Genomic DNA, 20,716 nt, shown 5'->3' on the forward strand with positions numbered 1-20,716 from the left:
TTAACATCGCAAGAGCGAATTAACAATACGAGCAAACTTAAAATCTTAAAGAATTAAGGAATACCTATATTAGACATTTATGTGAGCTGTCACCGGAATAGATAAGTTTGTGGCACTGTAGTTCGGTTACAAGCTTTGTGACTTTACTCATTGTGTGGTTGTCATTAGGTTGAACTTAAAACGGTTTGACAGTAAGTATACAAAATGTGGACAGTTTTTTGCTTTGCTTTTGCAGTTGTTGTGTGGATGCGGAAAGCTAAAGATCTCATCCAGTGGCGTGCTTTGGGAGAGGCCTACGTCCAGCAGTGGACTGCTATAGGCTGATGATGATGATGATGATGATGCGACACAACATCTGGGTCGTACATTGTTAATCAAAGCAGGGCTAGTTTTTGTCATATTGTGCCTATTACAGTACTAATCATTGGGCGTGGTAGTATAGTGTGCTGGAGCAAACTGTCGCTTTTGTGTAATTTTATTAAGGGGTGGCGATGTTATTGTTAGTTTTGTGAAATCTCACGCCTTTTTAAGCCACGGCCGAAAAATTGGGGTGTTGTAAGTTGAAATTGAAAGGTAAGTAGATAACCACTGTAAGCATATATATAACTCCAAGACGGATTTACAAACTCGAATGCTCTAGTTGTACCTAGATATCTGGAGCGTTACACTAGGTATACCTACTGACTAAAATCTAACAAACAGTCTAGTACGGGTTTTGCAATTTTTGAAAGCGAAAAAAGTTTAGGTTTCCTTTGGTCACCAGCATCTGTCAAAAGTTTAATCATAGTTTCCGCTAGAGGCGCCACTTTGTATGCGAGAAAACGTAAACTTTTATAGTTTTAGATAAACTATCATACCTGTACTAGACGGGCAGAGGTGCAATCGGCACGTTTAATACAAAGAGATAAGAGTCTCGGCCCGCGCAGTAGCTCTCTGGTTTTTCTCTCTTCGTTAGCTAGACTAACTTTACTTCCTAAATCCTAATTAAAACCACCATAACGAGAGAACTCCTAATTCCAATCAAGCCAAAACTAAAAGGCACACGCTGCCCGGCAGATGTGTGCGTAATCGTTTCGTAATCGGCTGCGACGGCGGCATTGTACTCGTTGTAATCATTGTAATCATTTGTAATCACTGCGGGGCGGGGCGGGATCAACTGAGCAGCGATACGTTATGCCCTTTCTGGGTTTAATCTGTGGAGGTTGGCTAGTGTGGAGACGGCTCTTTTTATCGTGCAGGGGAACAACAGTAGTTACAGTATCGCCGCCAACTATTGGTAGTCAATGACTTGACATAATTTGTATGGAATGGATCTGACTGATGTTCCGGTGGTGATTACTAAATAATAAATTGCTTTATAGGTAGGTAACACACTTCCGAAAAAAAAAATCATTAATTCCTTGGGGGCCGTCCATTAATCACGTGAGGCTCAAAGGGGGGGGGGAGGGGGTACTGAAAACCTCACGAAACATCACGACGGGGGAGGGGGGGTTCTCGTTAGACATCACGTGTATTAATTTTTTGTCAAAAATTAGGTATTTCTGAACCGATATTTTGGACGGCGCAAAAATTTTAACGATTTGTAGTATGACCTATATTTTTTCTAGTCAAAAATTGCCTTTTCATAGGTTTCCAAAAAAATACACGTGATCCAGGGGGGGGGGGGGGGGGTTGGTCCCAAACCTCACCAAATATCACCAGAGGGGAGGGGGGGGGGTCAAAAAATGAGAAAAACGACCTCACGTGATTAATGGACGGCCCCTTGTTAGCCTAAAAGACCTAAGTGAACCACAGAGATGCTTACAAATTACAAACCGCCCTTGAAAATATTCATTACCTACCATACCAGCCAATAATCGTCCAGATACTAGACGTAGTCGTAGAGATCTCCATAGCGACTTAAAATCATAAGCCTGTAATTGTGTATTACTTACTAAGAACTTTTCCAAGGAGCGCCACAACACTCTATCCTCGATTTTCCTCAACGAGCCACTACCGTCGTCGAACCATTTCTAAGATCGTCTAAATAAAAGAACTAAAAGTGTTCTCCACACTCGCGCGCCCCGGATCATTGCACGTTCCAAAAGCGACAAACAATTAATTTTCGGTGTAATAGTCGCGACTTTTGTCACAGAAGTGGGCGGTCTCAGTTGAGGGCTGTGGGGTGCGCGCTGCAGTGAGCCGGGCTTTTGATAAATAATAATATTTGAATGAGAAAAATATTGTGCTTAGAAATTATTTGTTTTTGGTAACTTAGTGAATTTGCAACTCATACTGCAAGGGAAAATACAGGGCAAAGGAAGACCTGGCCGTAGAAGAACCCACTGGCTACAGAACCTCGCCGAATGGTTCAATATGTCCACCATAGAGCTATTCCGAGCTGCGACTTCCCGGGCCCGAGTGGCCATAATGATAGCCGACCTATGATAGTAGATGGCATCTGAAGAAGAAGAAAAAGTGAATGTTTCACATTAACTTGTCTGAAATGCTAAGCAGAATGCATTTCGAGGCCTAATTTGATTGGTCGCAGTTGTTATATCGTGGTTATATCTATACTAGAAGTGACTTTAAAACTTTTCTTTGACGACTGCATTTGTGATATGGTTATGACGATATGGCCACAGATTAGAACAAGATTACAACGTACCTAAGTTTCTCGCTATTAATTCATAGTGACCACGATTGATGTGTTTATAAGAGACAGTATCTACCAGCAGGCAGTATCTGGCAGCTTGCACTTACCTTTACCTGTGCCGTTACACAAACTTTGTGGAGGATTCTTATAAATACAATGTTGCATAAGAAATGTCGATAATCTGCTGTGTTCGTCATCATTAGCCTCCATCACTGACAGCTTTTTTGGTACCCGTTGATATGATAGCATTCAGAGATGTTTGTTTCTATAACAACAATCAAAGACAGGGTAGCTTGCAGGGTTTGGGTGAGGAAGACAGAGTACCTTACCTACTAAAGGTATGTAAGTTCAACTTCACCCAGGGTTCTAGCTGAAAACCAGCGCTATGGTTTATCATAGCACCAAGCTGAGCTAGAACCCGTTTCTGCACCGGGAGGCAACACCCTTGCTCATCTTTTACCTTTTTTTATTATTTGTTTTATTATTTATTTTTTGTGTTGTTTCCGTGTGTGTGTGTGAAATATATGTATTTTCTTTCTTTCTTTCTTTCTTTCTTTCTATCGGTATCGCACCAAACATATGTATGGAGAAACTGCGTCGGCAATGCCGATGAAGTGGACGCATTTGTGTGAATTTCTAATACAAAGAATACGATGCGTACGATCATACGATGCCGAAAGGTAGACGCTTACTTTAATTGTGATTACGAGTACTTACTACTTGCTTACTCCTTACTAGTAACTACTTACTTACTCCATGTACCTATTTGTCAAAATTTCGTCCTTTACAAGTCAGTGGTCCCTCTGCCTTGAATTTAAATAAATAAATAAGTAGGTAAATATGTGGCAACATCTCACACACGGCCATACGACCACAAGCTAGGCAGAGCCTGTGTTATGAGACATAGTTAATATAAATATCAACAACCAAGACCCGAGTACCGATCTGTCTTTAAACAAATATCTGCCCCAGCCGGGAATCGAACCCGGGACCTTCGGCATAGCAGTCAGGGTCACTAACCACTACACCATTCAGCCGTTTACTACTTCTACTTTACTACTTACTCCATGTATTTGCCATCTATCTGCCTTGAATTTGATTTACTCCCTTAAATAATTCATAACAAAACTTGGTTCTTGAAAGGGCGATATCATAACAATTCAGTGCATTTGACAGGCATCCATACAAACCGCCATTTTGTAGAAATCTCTTATAATTCAACCGTGCAAAATATACCTTAATAGCTTCAACAAACAGTTGGAGTTCCTATGCCCAAATAATTACGAGGAAAACTAACTTTGCCGTCTCAAGAAGATACTTTTCTCGTTTTGATTTTTCGTGCGTCTGATGGAAATGTTAAAGGAAAATGATGCCTGTTAACAAAGTAGTAAAGTCTTTAATGATTTTGTAAATAGTAATCGGATACGCCGTTGTGGTATAAATGTATTAGTTCCAGACACGCCCACGCGGCGGCGTCTTTGTACTGAGTAGGGTGACCATAGATTTATGACTTTTGTGGGACACTTCATAATTTATAGATTGCTAAGCTGTTTATTGAATTATTTGATAAATGTTGCTTGTAATAACCTCTGACTGTCTGTCGTGTACGGAAAAATAAGAAATAAAATTCTGAAAATTAATTCACTCAGTATTTTAATAATATTAATTAGTAAGTATACTTATTTATATGTATTCTTCATATCACACTATTTATTAGGAGTTAACAAACTAGCATTACATTACAGTGTACTATTTACAAAAAAACTCTGGTCCATAACCTATTTTTACAATCAGAACAAACCTAAAAACTAGCTCGCGTGGCGGCCATTTTGATTAGCGAAATGCCTTAAGTTGGCATTCTGACTCATTGTTGCCAACCTAGCGGACATGCTCGCGTCAAACATAGGGTTGCGCAATCCCGGATTCATTAATACCGGTTCTTGACTATGATTCCGATTTTCAATCAACTCTGGAGCAACTTTTGTAGCGCTTAAAAAAGCCGAAGTCTGAGATTGCAATAAACTGCCAGGCAGCGGTTGCGTGGCGCGGTCTAGGCGGAATTGTAAACCGTTCTGCTTCTCCATCTGATGGTGCTGGGTTCGTACGGCGAAGCGGTTGACGTGGACGGGGATCGGGACGACGATTTTCGTGCCGGATCCGGTTTTTCCCGTGTGGCTGCCGGACGCGAGGCCCGCTTTCACGCGTTTCCATTTGGCGCGCCGGTTTTGGAACCAGATTTTTACCTGGAACAAAGGGTTTTTGTTAGATTTATATAGATTGTCAGAGTGAACTTACATGTAAGGGCAATAGCTGCTGTAGGAAGGTAGGTTAATCAGAAACAGTCTGCCAGTCAGATACCTATTTACCTTATATTTAAGTCAGTAAGTACCTACACAAATATTTGAAATGATAACTACATTAAATTTTGAGCTGCATTAAGATGGTAGTTAAGAGTATTTAACTAACCTACTAACATAAGCTTGAATACAGTATTTTTTTTATGATTCTGTGCAGAAAAAGTGCACCTTAATCATCTTGAAAGCAGAGCTATCTGCAAGCCCGCTATCAATATTTCCAAAGGTGGTGTCAACAAAAGTACCACCTACCAGGAACCAGGACCACATAACTAACCTGCACCTCACTCAATTTCAGTGCGGACCGCATCTGTGACCAGCAGCTGTCCGCTGGTGAAGGCTGTAGGTACGTCTCCTACGAGCCTTGTTGAACTAAATATACTATAGACTAGCTTTGCCGTAGTAGACAGTACTAACTAAGAACGCATAACTAATATTCAGCTTAAGAGAAGATGACTTGCGATAGGTATATCAAAAGGAATATGTGACATCCAAAAAAAGTACCAGGTCTGCATAACTAACCCGCATGTCTCCCAGACTCACGCTTTCAAGCAGACACAGAAACAGGAAACAGCTCAGTAAAATTGTTGCCGATATCTCGATGGTGCCTCTACCTAGAGGTGTCAACAAAAGTACCAGGGCCGCATAACTAACCTGCACCTCGCTCAGCTTCAGTGCCGACGCGATCTGCGACCTCTCTGTCAGACTCAAGTACTTCTTCGCGTGGAACTCTCGCTCCAACTCCAGCAGCTGTTCGCTGGTGAAGGCAGTTCGTCTCCTACGAGCCTTGTTCGCTTGAGGGGTCGATTCTGTGCCGGAGTCGTTGTCGGCGTCAGCTTCTGAATCGCCACCTGGGGAGGAAGAAGGTGGTTTAGGATTGTGAACCGCTAGCTGGAAAATATAGGGCAAGAAAAGAAGTGGCCGTAGAAGAACCCACTGGCTACAGAACCTCGCCGAATGGATCAATATGTCCACCATAGAGCTGTTCCGAGCTGCGACTTCCCGGGCCCAAGTGACCATAATGAAAGGCGACCTACGATAGTAGGAACATTACGCTAGTAGGAACATTACGCTAGAGTCTGAGCCAATAATAAAGTCCGATAGCCGCTACGCTGTACCCAACGTAGTAGATTTAATTTATTATTTGACTGGACTCATAGAGATAGTATTGAATAGGCAGGTTAGTTCCCAATTGAGCCGCAGACTTCAGTGGTGGCGTGGACTCTACCAACGAAACATTACAATCTAACACAAGGACTTTGTATATAAGTCCTTGATCTAACAATCCTTGAGTAGTATTGCTTATCAGTCAAATATCTGTCACATCTATACAGCCTACGCCAGATGCGCTAATGTGTCAATAGACGATAGCTAGGTTCATAGGTACTACTTTATGCATTTTTCGATGGTGGTGAAAAATCGAACCCTTTCCAAAAGTAGCTAACTACCTCCTGATGGCTGACCCGAATGAACAAATTATGGGTTAATATCTATTAACTGTCCACCCTTTGCCTGTGTACATTATTAATGATTTAATGAAAGTAATGCGATCAAATTACAGCCTGTAACTGGTCGTTTAATGAATTTATAATTTGATTACAAATTCATTGAACTCTAATTGTAGTGGGAAAACAAATAATAGGGTTATGATGCGGTTTATGTAGTTTTTGAAACTGTTGTTTTTACGTAAACAGTCATGTTTGTTTTGTTTCTGCCTCATTGTGTAGAAAAGTAGATGCTTACTATGCATTTTTTAAATATATAAATTTTGTAATTCCAAATTTGTTTAAATACACTCATGAGCAATGAAAAAGTTCCACTTAGAAAGTGGAAAACCGAACCTGACTAAAACGAAGGTTATGGTGGTTTCTAGAAGAGAACACTTCAACCCAACAATCTCGATAGCAGGAACTAATTTGGAGAGAGTGACTAAGTACAAGTACCTAGGCACATGGGTGACTGAAGCATGGGAATCTGAACCTGAGATAAAGACCCGAATTGAAATCGCTCGTGCGTCCTTTACCAAAATGAAAAAGGTGCTCTGTAACAAGGACGTAAATATTCATCTCCGAATTAGACTGCTTCAATGCTACATCTGGCCAGTAGTTATTAGGGTTTCTGCTCGAGAATTCTCGAGCTCGAGAAGATTCGAGAAATTCGGCTTCGTTCGAGACGAGAAAAAAATCTGAAGACTCGAGAATTTCTCGAGCCTTGAGATTTAAATTCAAAAGAATATTCAATTCGAATTTTCCTGCACCGCTTAACAACACACACGCATACCATGCGCGTGTATTATGATTTATTATGTTTCATCTCCATTTAAGCTAGTGCTGTACTGATAATACCTATGAATGTTTAAAAGATAACGTAGTGAAAGTTACGTACTGTTTCTTAGTTCAGGTGGACCAAAAGAAGTCACCCGATGTTGTTTGGCTCTAATTTGTTTTGTAAATGAAAAACTTCGATTGTGTTTTTTATTAAGTACCTATGTTTATTTGAACCTTTACAATTTTATTGGTAAAGTCGAAAAGATGAAATCGGCCAAATGGGCGCCATCACAATTGATTGCCATACGGGCTCGTTTTATGGCATTTCTCTTCACTTCGGCGAAAACTTCGGGCGAGAGATTCTCGCACTCGTGTTGAATGTTGTCCTTAAGGGCTTCCAGAGACACACATAAACACGGGACTTCAAAAAACCCCAGAAAAACTGTCTGAAACTGTTAAATCGGGCGATATTGCAGGGAAAAATAAATGATAAAACTAAAAAAGACGACCCGAAAACTGAATAAACACAATTATTCCGCGTTCTTGGGGAGTATATCACTCCACGGCTTCTAAACTTATATTCTGCATTTGTCTAGTCCACCAATATAAAAACAGATTTGAAATTGGCGGCCATTTGCACAAATTCAACTAAAAAGCAACTTCCAATATGGTGATTACTTTTGCCCCCCCCCGTGTACTAGAAATTAGTAGCTAGCTAGACAGCTTATTATGAATATTAGTAGAGTATTTTCTTTGTGATTAAATTTATAAAGTAAAAAAATGAGATTTTGTGTTTTTTTAAAAATTAAAGCTTGTTTTCTAAAGGTCTTCTTTAGAAAGGCTCGAGACTCGAGAAGGCTCGAGAATTTGGGCTCGAGAATTCTCGAAGCTCGAGAACGAAAACAGGTCGAGAAATCAGAAACCCTAGTAGTTATGTACGGTTGCGAAGCCTGGACCCTAAAGGAGACAGCCTGCAAAAAACTGGACGCCTTTGAAATGTGGTGTTTCCGAAGAATGCTGAGGATAAGTTGGGTCCATAAAGTGACGAACGAAGAAGTTCTGCGACGCGTCGGAAGATCCCGAGAACTCACCTTGACCATAAAACAGAAGAAGACAAGCTATCTAGGACATGTGCTCAGACACGATCGATACCGACTTCTTCAGGTCATTATGATGGGCAAGGTAGAGGGGAAAAGACGTGTGGGCAGAAGGAGAAAATCGTGGCTCCGCAATATAAGAGAATGGACGGGAGTGGCCAGCGTGGAACAGCTGATGCGCTTGGCGAAGAATAGAGAGGAGTATGCAGAGCTGACCGCCAACCTCCAGTAGTGGAGAGGCACCAGAAGAAGAAGAAGAAAGTGGCGACACTATAAGGTCTTAATTATTTAATTTAAATTTTAGGTACTTAAGTACTTACTTATAACACAAATATTTTGGTTGGTAATACTCTGATGCGCTGTGAAATGTAACTACTTACCTAAATACTTCAATATTAATTGGGTGATTCTTCGAAATTCCATTCTTCGTCTGATTTATATGGCCATTTTTAGGGTTCCGTAGCCAAAATGGCAAAAACGGAACCCTTATAGTTTCGTCATGTCCGTCTGTCCGTCTGTCCGTCTGTCCGTCTGTCACAGCCGATTTACTCGGAAACTATAAGTACTACAGTGATGAAATTTGATGGGAATATGTGTTGTATGAACCGCTACAAAAATATGACACTAAATAGTAAAAAAAAGAATTGGGGGTGGGGCCCCCCATACATGTAACTGAGGGATGAAATTTTTTTTTTCGATGTACATACCCGTGTGGGGTATCAATGGAAAGGTCTTTTAAAATGATATAAAGTTTTCTAAAAAACATTTTTCTTAAAGTGAACGGTTTTTGAGATATCAGCTCTCAAAGTCGTAAAAAGTATGTCCCCCCCCCTCTATTTTTATAACTACGGGGTATAAAATTCTAAAAAAAATAGAGGTGATGCATGCTAATTAACTCTTTCAACGATTTTTGGTTTGATCAAAGTATCTCTTATAGTTTTTGAGATAGGTTGATTTAACTGTAATTTTGGTTAAGTTATTGTGCTTACACTGAAAACGATGGCTGAACCTTATAAGATAGATCAAAAAATATACTAATAAGTTTATTATATTTGCTGCTACGGAACCCTTTGTGCGCGAGCCCGACTCGCACTTGGCCGGTTTTTTTTATTTAATTTTTAGCTCTATAACATAATTATGTTTATATGAAAATGGATACAGCAAATAACATATAATTGGAAAAGGCACTCTTTCTTATCAAGTAGTTTCAAAAACTTATTGACGTTGCAATTTTTTGTGGCCATATGAATCAGAACCAGAAAAAAGAACACCATGGAAAACCATCATTGTTTTAAACATACAGAATTGCTCGTAATTTTCTTGGACTGTCATCGATAGAAGAACTATAGAAGGTTACGCAAAATAAAATTGAAACTTAACTTAGCTTGCTTGGGCGACTATTTTCAGAAAATTTATAAAAGTGTCATTATCTCAAAAACTATCGACATTTTACTAAGGTCTTTTAGTGATATTCTGGTCACTCCTAAGCTGTACTATCAGCCCTCCAAGGCATGACGTAAACTTTTGGAAAATTCTGTATAGGATGAGGTTTTTTACCGTATGAATCATATACCTACATATGAATCATGATTTTGCATAAAACCTCAAGTAGTTCATAATACATTCACACTATAGTTTTGTTTATTTTTTTCATAAATCTATAACCCAAGAGCATTACTTGAAACTGATATTGAACAATCATACTCAGAAAATAGATTTTTTACAGGAGGAATATTAATCAGAAGGGTACCTGAACCAAGACCATATGAATCAGATATTGACCTTCTTTTCACCTGGATCTAGGCATACTAGGAGCATTAGGCATCTACTGGATGGTGCGTTGGAGAGCTGGCTTCTAGCGAACGGATAGCCAGACTCCCATTGCCACTACATGACCAAGTATAGTCATCAACATGTTACGGCATAATTATTATTCAAAACATCTTTCATAATCTTCTGCCATCATCACAAATTATTTACCAACAGTGCACAAAGTGATTCATATTATGAATCAGTACTACATGCCGGACACTCCTTAATTATCTATTTATAAAAAACTTACGTATTTATTAGTAAGTACTAAATATTTTTTTGTGAAAGGAAAACTCATTGCCGTTATATAAAAATTTAATTCATGTTAATAAATTAAAAGGGAAATGTGATACTGAACATTTTGTTCCTCAAGCTGGCAAACGGACGTATATGATGTATATGAATCAGAATAACACACTTCAAATATATTTTTTTCAGTACTGAAACAGCATTTACTGAAAAAATTAGATTGGTTACAAATAGAGATAGAGCTAGACTGTATTGAAAAATAATTACGTGTCATTGTCTAAATTGGTTACAGAGATATCCCCAACGCCGTCGAAAATACGGTCCCTGAAGAATCACCCATTATTAGACTTTATTAATAGACTTTATGATAGTTTTTTGCGTTTAGGAGTAATTTGGTACTATTGTCACTGGAACTTATTCATTTCTCATGAGTATGTTGTAGGTAAGTACTTACCTACTTATTGCCTTTTTGAAGAAAGATATATGTTAATTCGACAAAATGAATTATACTTAGAACCATAGAAGTAATAGAACTACGTAGCTTGAATAAACTAACTTTATGCTTCGGACACCACAAATCACGCCCTAAATACATACTTTTGACGTTTCTCTTTCTTAATTTGTTAAAGTAAAGTCAATTGATCCTAATACTAATATCACATAATTATTACTACTTAATTGCCACTAAATAAACCACAATTGCACCATTACTTTAGCAACAATCTATAAAATCAAACGCGAGGGAGACGCTAAGCGCTGGGGTAACAAAATGGCGATCACAAAAACGCCGAAAAACGTAATGGATGGCTGATGGATGCAATGTTTTGTTATATACAGGGTGGGCATACAACAGACCTTACTTAGTCCACCACGCTGGCCTAGTGCGGGTTGTGATTGAGTGATTGTGTGAGCTGTCGGGTGTAAACAAGTGGTCAACTCGACTGTCAGATGTTTTCAAGCTACCCGAAGGCCTCTGACTTTGCTTTATTGGCTTTACGACTGTTGCCGAAACAGCAACCGGGACCCACGGATTAACGTGCCGTCCGAAGCACGGAAGCGTCCAGAAAACAATAGGTAACTTGAAATCAGTCACCCATCCAATGGTTAACCGTGCCATGTGTTGCTTAACCTGCATCACAGGTGTGGAACTCTAGATATACGGTATACATTGATCGCATCGAGCGTATACAAAAAAGGTTCATGAGGTACTTAAGTTATCGTGTTAGGTATCCCTAACAAAACTATAAGGAAGGTTGCCGCCAGTTTCACATTCTGCCATTAATAAACAGGCGTGAAATTTGTGATTTATTATTCCTCCTAAGAATTGCCACCAGCCAAATTGATTGTCCTCAATTATTGGAAAAATTAAAATTTTATGTTCCGAATCGTTCCCGTCGCTTCAATCCGATTTTTAGTAACATCACGGTGTCTACCAATTACCGACTGAATTCGTATCTATGGCGGGCTTGCAACAACTTTAACCACGTATCGATTAATTTGGACATTGATATATTTAATACAAGCATTAATAAGGCGAGAAATATTCTAAATAGTACCTTTTTTGATGTCTAAGAGTTAATGTATTATATATTTCACAGTGTAATTGTTATTAAACATCTTTGTAGCTTTACATATATACAGTTTAGAACGTTTGATTAGGCGTAGATAATATGTTAATGTACCTACTTTAGTTTGCTACTTTGTATTAGCGTAAATATTATTAAGTTATTTCTATCAGTGGAAACTTGTAAATGGCCTTTTACTGCTCATTCTATTGTTATACTTTCAAATTGTGCTGTAAGTTTTCCTAAAATAAAATAAATAAATAAATAAACCTCAATGGTCAGTTACGATCACTGAAGCTAGCTTGACTACGGACGCTCCAACTCCACTGTCAATTTCACCACGCAAAAGACGGGCACTCTGTATCTTGATCACAAAACGGGTCCCTCAAATCGTTCGATGTTTGAAAAGTGTCATAAAAAAGCGGTCAGCTGAGACGCCGAGTCAGCGCCCCGCCCTCTCTCTGTCCGGCCGATAAATAGCGGTGGTGGAGAGGTTTACTATTTTACCGGTTTTATTTTGCCGGTTTTTGGACATCACTAGTTTTGGCGCCTTGGGGCTTAGAGTTTGGTTAGTTATGTTGTTGGTAAGTATGTTAAAAAGATTTCAGAAGATTAACAATAATCTTCTGGCAACAGTTTAAAAAAACTTAAACACTGTCAATGAATTCAGTCAGTTCATATTCTTCATTATTAGTAAAGTAAGAAGAACCTTTATCATAAACAGTTAAAGAGTTTCCTCAAGATATTGCAATTTTGATCGCATTTCGAATTTTGAATTCCTTTTGCATATTACATCAGCATCACAATAAAACTCACTTCAAATAATAAACCTCGGCCTTCTTCATGCAACGGCTACCGGCTACCTGTGCCCCTAGCGCGGAGTCAACACTAAGTAAAATGACAAAGACTATGATTGCAAAAAAAGTTCGCGATAGGGAGTCTGTTTCTGATCGTCAAGCTGGCTGGATGGACGGCGTCCCATGCTAAGTACTTTGCATGTCATGAAAGTTAATGTACGATCATTCAAACAGCCATCTTAAATTCATGTGCGAAAGTCCGAAAACAATTCGAGGAAATCGGTAATTTATCGGTAAGTTACGGTTTTCATTGCATTGCGTTGCACTACTCAATATTTTGTACGCGTAAAGAAATTTGTTATTTCGGAATTTTGAGTTTTGTTTTAGTATTCTTGAAGCATGAGGGATTCCCAAATGTTAATAGGGAATTGTTTTAAAGTCGACCATAAAGGATTTAGGCCCATTGGACCATATCGTCTCGTGCACTCGAATAAGTAATTTAGGAATAAAAAGCTAATGAGAAATAATAATAATAATAATAATACATTTATTTTCAGATAACAAGATCCATAGTAGGTACATGCAATGTCAATCAAATTAAAAATAAAATTATAATTAAAAATTAAAATTATAATTTTCAGAAATGAAGAAAACAGGATAGTAAGATTCGGAACCAACCAGAACGACATTTGGATTAAGTACTTAAATTTATAAATCAATAACAACGAATTAGCTCATAGGAATTAATTACCAACACTTATTATTTTTACGATTCCATTCACTCATTTCATGGTTATCATTACAGGAAGGTTCGTTTGATCTTCAATAAAATTTAAGTGTTGTCTGTGGAATAATGGGCACTAGGTAATCTAGCTAGTTATATTAATTGACAATGAGCTAAAAAATACCACCACAGTTTACGGAATTTCAGAGTAAGGGGTAGTAAAGGAGAGGCTATTTTACCAAAGGCCTAGTGCAGCCAAAACAAACGTTAGGCTGAGTCCCCAGTAGGGTCCCCAGTTTGCCGCTGACTAAGGCCGGGGTCTCCTATTTTTATTTTATTTTATTGAACAATATGGTACACAAAACAGCAATTAATCGTAACATGAGAAGAGGTATTCATATATAAAATTAAGAACTAGATTAACTACCTAGGTATGTATACACATCATGAAAATCTTAAGCTAACACAAGTTTATAAGTATACAGCAGCAATGCTTATACAAAATTAAATAATAGTAAATCTATATTATACAAGTAATTATTCAAGTTTTAAGCTTCGAACTAGCGTTTTAAATTTATATACTCTTGGATCGAAGACATCAACATCACAATCTTTAGAGCAGGCAAAGTCATTATACAGACGGCACATTCTTACAATTGGATTGAAAAAAGATATATTATTGTTACAACTTTGGATATGGAATGGTTTAGGATGACGGAGGTTGGGTTTTGCGTTAAATCTTATTAAGGAGATCAAGTTGGGAGAGTTTATAAAGGAATGTATAATTTTGTGAAGGTTTATTATATCATGCTGTTTCCGACGAATATAAAGGGGCGTTACATTAAATGTTGTCATTCTTTCATTATAGGATGACAAGCTACGGCCATAGCCCGATTTGTGACTTACAATCCTTAGCATTTTTCTTTGCACACCTTCAATCCTTTTGGAGTGTATCTCGTAATTTGGTGACCATATAGTAGAGCCATACTCAAGCGTGCTGCGGACAATGGCATTGTAGAGATAGATGAAGCTGTGAGGATTTTTAAAGCCTTTTGACGACCTAACTATGAACCCCAGCATACTATACGCTTTGTTAATTATATAGTCATAGTGATCTCTAAATGTAAGTTTATTGTCAAAAAGGATTCCAAGATCCTTCACGACAGTTTTACGTTCCAAAGTCTGGCCCTCTATCGCGTAATCATATTTGATGTGACTTTTTTTATTAGTAAATGTTATAATGCAACATTTACGCACATTGAGGTGCATAAAGTTTGCATTACACCATTCTGATATCGTATCAGCGTCATTTTGTAGTAGGGTACAGTCACAGTCTGTTTTGATGCTATGAAATACTTTTAGGTCATCTGCATACAAGAGACACCTACACGATAACCTATCTATGAGGTCGTTAATAAAAATTACGAAAAATAAGGGGCCTAAATGAGATCCTTGTGGAACCCCGGAATCTATTAAAACGGGTGAGGATTTGTAACCCCCCAGAGCAACCAACTGGCTTCTTTTGTGTAGATATGATTTCACCCAACGGAGAAGGCTACCATGGACTCCATAACACGACAATTTGACACAGAGCAAAGAATGATTAACTTTATCAAATGCTTTTTTAAAATCGGTGTATATGGAGTCCACTTGTCCTCTTTCATTAAACGCTGAAGACAGGTAGTCTCTATACTCCAGGAGATTACTCAAAATGGATTTACCTTTAACAAAACCATGCTGCTGTTCATGCAAGTAAGGCTTAACGTGACTAAAGAATATATCATATACGAGCGATTCAAATAACTTGGCGATGCAGGATAAAATACTAATTGGTCTGTAGTTTTCACAATTGGTGCTATCGCCAGCCTTGTGTATAGGCACAACATGAGCCAACTTCCAGCATGATGGAATCCTATTTACGCCGAAGGGCGCGTCCAGCGTCACGCCGTAGGCCGCGTCACAATGCTCACTATAGAAATGTACTGATGCGGTCTCCCTCACACGCCGACGTTGGCGCGTAGATGTAGTGACAATCGTGACGCGGCCTACGGCGGTGACACTTGACGCGAGCTACGGAGTAAATAGGAGACCCCGGCCTTAAGGTAAGCGGTGGCGGCCGGTGGCGGCGGCGGCGCGGGCGTCCACATTTCCGTTTCGCCATAATCTCCATACAATATGAAAATTCGTTTTGTGCGATACGTAATATCGTATCGTTTCTTAGTTAGCGGCGGCGCGATCGCTTCAGTGTTATATATTAGGTATTTCCCGTAAAATGCAATGCGCCTGGCCGTTCTTTTTTTCCTACTGGGGCAACAGCCACTGTCAACCTAAGGGACCGTCTCGACGAGCGATGAAATCGCGATGATACTATCATAGTAATCTTACTCTGATACTACCAGCCCCCGTATTTTGTAACTTTTTGAGAGTTAGCAACCGGTGATAATTGGTATCAACTTAGAGACTTATTAACCGAAAACACCAAAAATCTTAGTGAAAGAAATATGCAAGAAGCCTAACAATATATCCGTACAATCAACATAAACGTTTGTGAAATCAGATAAGTCAGTATAAAGTTATTAATTAATAATGCTCTAAGTTGGCAGCCATTTTATACCAACCAACCCCACTCGGAGTTACATAATACGGGGGCAGTTCCAATACTCTATATCTATCGATAGCTGACAGTTACTTTTATACGATTTTGACACATAATAAGTTGCATTCTGTCAAAATCGTATGAAAGTAACTGTCAGCTATCGATAGATAGAGCTATTGAAACTGGCAGATATAAGAAAACGAAGGTTGAGTGCGGCGAAACGTCAACTAGTCGCGATTCTCTCCCATATGGAGACGTCCACAAAGATTTGTGTCATTTTGTGATTAATAAATACGCGCCAATTCCCAAACGCTCTACACTAGTGTTGTGATAATTTCACGCGACAGATGCATTCGAGTGGCGTGACATATCGATACAAGGACGTGTGACGAATCGGTTGTGAATCGATTCTTGCCGTTAACGAGGGTGCGTTTTGAAAATGGAACTTCTGGGTCGTCGATTTTGTTTTGTTTATGCTTTCTTTGTGTACTCTTGCAGTAGGTACAGTACAGTCCATCTATAAAGTCGGAAATGGATCCTAACTAATTATTCATTATAATTGATAAGCCGATATTCAATCGATGTATTTATTAAGAGCGATGGTAGAGAGGGCAGTCGGGTAAGCGCCCGCTTCTCACGCCAGGTTCCGGCGCTGACATGAGAGGATGTGTATGGTTTGCAAGCAGGACGGCCGAATGGCGTAGTGGTTAGTGGCCCTGACTGCTATGCCGAAGGTCCCGGGTTCGATTCCCGGCTGGGGCAGATATTTGTTTAAAGACAAATATTTGTACTCGGGTCTTGGGTGTTGATATTTATATTTAATATGTATCTATCTATGTATTTGTGTTGATATATCAACTGTCCGATACCCATAACACAGGCTCTGCCTAGTTGGGGTCGGATGGCCTTGTGTGAGATGTCCCCACATATTTATTTATTAGTTGCACGGCTAGTAAGTAAGTATTTGTTGATTGAGTATTTTAGACTTCTTTCTCTGTCGGTGACAAAAACAATGCTTGATGAGGGTGTGTCCCCGTGGTGAAAGGATTGGCCAGTCATACAGCAAGCTCTCCTTATTTATCTGAAATGGCCGCCAAACGTGACGTAATATTTGAGTTAATGTAGACCGAATTTGACAGTGTGTACAATACACTTACCCCTAAATTCATAGACAGTATCGTAAGTTTACAGGAGGTTTAAAATATAAGTGTCAGCCATACTGACTTTCCAGGTTACGCCGGACGCATATTTTAAGGAATAGGAATAGCAATGAACAATCTAACTGCATCGCTTATTATCTATCACATTCGTAAAGTTACGTCACATTAGGGGGGCACCAGCGGCTGTAATACAGGCTAGCGCCTAGTACGGTTGCTGGAGGCTACTAATTATTTGTTAAATACAGCCTAAAATGCCCAATACTAGCTTTATCACTATTATAATAAATCTTGTGTGGCTTGTTATTAAAATAAATTATTCTTTTATTCTAATATATTCTATTCTATTTGACAGTTAAGAGATGCTGCTAAGGAATTGCTAATGTGCGGTGGTGGCAAGGCAGCAGTACCTATTGCTGAAATTCTGACTCGAAAAGCTCGCGTCTGAAAAGTAGTCTAAGTATAATTATAATAAGATTTAGGTACTTAATGTTCAGATTCTTTTCGATCCCTCTTGTTTTCCCGAGAGCACGGATGACCGATACGACGACGGGTAGTTCAGGCGCAAGGAACGTTTTACACTCACGAGCAATGAAAAAGTTCCAGCCACAAAAAATATATGGCAATTTTTAATGAAAATTGGAGCAACTATCTATTCAATGTTGTGTTCGTTTCGTTCCAATTAAAATATAAAACTCTAGATAGAGAAAGTCCGTATTTTTTTTTATTTCGGCTGAACTTTTTAAGTGAACTTTTTAAACCGAATGTTCAGCGGAAGTCGGGCACTGGTTTTTAGCCCAGCAATAGCATTTTCCAGGGGTAGAGTAGGTAGGTAGGGTACCTATATCCTCTGAGTTCTGTATTCTAGCCTGTAAGTTCCTATTTTTTGGTTGTTATATTATTATGGTGCTCAATAGAGATACATCATTTCTATAGTTAATTACTAACGCACCATACTTTCTAACTATTTTTAATTTAGATAACTATAGATAGATAGAATTCATACACTATATTAATCACAAAGATAATTACCTTGTGTATTATCCTCTCCGACATCGCTGTCCATCTCACTGCCGACACTAACAGGGCTCTCACGTTTCTCTTCCTCTCTCTCTCGTCTCTCCGGCAACGTTCCCGGACCCAACATCCTTGACAACCGCGGCAGCCACGGCTCGGAGTATCCCAGGAGAAACGGAAACCCACCGTTCGGGAACGGCTGGTTGAAGAAGTAACGCATCCTGACATCTTCAATCCTTTCCTCGTCTTCGGAGTTTCGGGACTGATCGTTGTTCTCTATGTCGATTTCTGGAGATTTTCTATCCGTGTTCCCGATTATAGAGTCTATGGAAAACGGCTTCGGGATTCGCTTTTGGCGCGGCGGAGTCTCGCTTAATTCTGATTGCATTTTTCGAAATTTAAAAACAAAAAGTTTTTATTCTAAATTTTGTGCGAAAAAAGTTTGCGGTTCAAAAAAGACACTGCCACTGGCATAAAACAAAACTCATTGCACTTTTGGTGGGAATTTAAAAAGTCACTGCAGATTAGTGATGGGGTAATTTTCGATTTTAAATATCGATTGTCGGGTCACACGTCCGCTCGCTGCGACCTCATCGCGCTAGACTCGCGTTGCCAGCCAGCGCTGGCGACCACGCCTCCTTACGGGGTGTAGTCAAAAGTATGATTTTTATTTTATTAAGCGTCCCCAGCGAATTTCTGCTCTATTACCATGGCCATAATACCACTGTTAATTTCAGGCGCCCCAATTCTATACAGCCTTTGAACAAAATGCTAGTCAATCAATTTTGAACTCTAATGGACACTTCCACGGCATTTTATTAAGTAAACTATTATGTTATAATTGTTAAATTTATATAGTTTTTACTAACCTTTATCCGCTACACATTAAAGTCCATTTTGCCCGTTCTCAGCTACAATTAAAAGTCTTTCAGGACGTGGTGTTAGGATGTTTTGTAAGACGTTGGAAAGGGACAGCGATAACCGATTAGGTGCAGAAAGAGAGGGATGGAGCTTCATGTTTGTGGAAGCAGTGTACAGCCGGTAATTGGTGGTGATCAGACTGTTTGCTAGAGTCAGCGCTTAGTACGAATTTTATAGAGCTCTATGCTCCGTTCACTGTTTTTGGTTACTACATTATAATATTATGGAATTAGGTATTTTCTTTGTAGGTATAGGTATATAATGCTAATTTCGCAACAGAAACAAGTGCCAGAAAAGGTTTACTAAGGAAATTTTGGTATTATTTTTAAAATGTCTCTTTTATCCAAAGGTTGCCTGGTAGAGATGGCTTTTATCAATTAGGCGGTATTTTTGTACTGTTTTATTTAAAAGTTGTCATTTTGTAATATTTTCTTACAGTAATCTAACTATCCCAAGCTTTCACCACTGCCTTGCAAAAGTTAATGCCTTGTTTGTGAAAGTGACACGAAAAGTTCATGTGGAAAAGCTACATAGATACTTTAAGATACTGAAGTTATCAACATAAATTGGTAAAAAAATATGTAACATGACGTGGCAATGGCTAGTGTTGATTTTTTCCGAAGATTCCATACATAGCTATGTGTACATGATATATATTTCCTGCTACAGCCGTCACACACAAGCAATGTTCATGTTTCCTCACAACATTTTCCTTGCGACGACGTTCCACAGAGTTCCACTGGACACGCCACCACCGTCGTGAACGCAGCATCGCCACTCTACCGTCATTTGAGAGCAATTTGTCCCCCTCCCCCCGCGTCACTTAGCGTCCCCCCCTCCGTCTGCCAAATTGATTGCGGCCATTATCTGTCCTGGCCACGGGTTCCAAATTCAAAACGAAGCATTCGATGTTCAAATTTAACGCTTAAAGCTAATGTGATTAAGATCTAATGGATAAAATTAGTAAGCAATTGCAATGGCTGATCAAAATTTAATCTTATGATGAAAATGATTAAGGTATACAGTAAAATGTGGTGTTTAGAGAATGCGTGACGGCCAGTCGGATGTTTGTGGCGATGGTAATCGTCGTTGTAAACTGCCAAAAGATTTTATCGACTTTATATTATTGTTGGGCTATTAGATTGAGTTTGCCAAATGATTGCGTTAGATGCAATGATAAGTACTTATTGATGTCAGAAATATAGAATAAGAGAGGTATTTAACATTTAATTTATAAGTACATAGTTATTTGTTAACACTTGCAGGTAATAAATTGAGTTGTTACATGAGAAAGACCCACATATTATGTGTAATAGATTACAATTGCTTGCCGATGATGATGTAACTGTTAAATAAAGCTGTGGTAAATCCACATACCTAATGTGGCTCACATAAGCTTAAATTGTTGAACCTTTAAGGTAAGCGTAGGCAACGGACGCAACGCATTCAGTAGGTAGGTACGTTTGTATAGAAATTTCACCAAAGTGCGTCCACATTATCGGCATTGCCGACGCCGTTTCTCCAT

The 20,716-nt window shown here is 39.0% G+C and overlaps 1 protein-coding gene across 1 annotated transcript; it reads right to left on the reverse strand.

The window, feature by feature from the left end:
• Positions 1 to 4,271: 4,271 nt before the first annotated feature.
• LOC105398622 (homeobox protein HMX3-B) lies at positions 4,272 to 18,860 on the reverse strand. Its single transcript, XM_038110442.2, has 3 exons — positions 18,286 to 18,860; positions 5,644 to 5,840; positions 4,272 to 4,878 (listed from the first exon to the last, which is right to left on the reverse strand). Exons 1-3 carry the CDS (start codon positions 18,656 to 18,658, stop codon positions 4,444 to 4,446), a joined length of 1,005 nt encoding a protein of 334 aa, XP_037966370.2. The 5' UTR covers positions 18,659 to 18,860; the 3' UTR covers positions 4,272 to 4,443.
• Between the last annotated feature and the right edge of the window lie 1,856 nt (positions 18,861 to 20,716).

Source organism: Plutella xylostella, chromosome 2, assembly GCF_932276165.1.
Source record: "Plutella xylostella chromosome 2, ilPluXylo3.1, whole genome shotgun sequence".
NCBI lineage: Eukaryota > Metazoa > Arthropoda > Insecta > Lepidoptera > Plutellidae > Plutella > Plutella xylostella.

Bases quoted from the DNA above. Each gene is read 5' to 3' on its own strand.
- LOC105398622 (XM_038110442.2), bottom strand. From the start codon at position 18,658: ATGCAATCAGAATTAAGCGAGACTCCGCCGCGCCAAAAGCGAATCCCG. The intron at 5,841-18,285 runs GTAATTATCTTT...CTTCCTCCCCAG, and splicing joins CGGAGAGGATAATACACAAG to GTGGCGATTCAGAAGCTGAC. The intron at 4,879-5,643 runs GTTAGTTATGCG...CCTTTGTTCCAG, and splicing joins TGAAGCTGAGCGAGGTGCAG to GTAAAAATCTGGTTCCAAAA.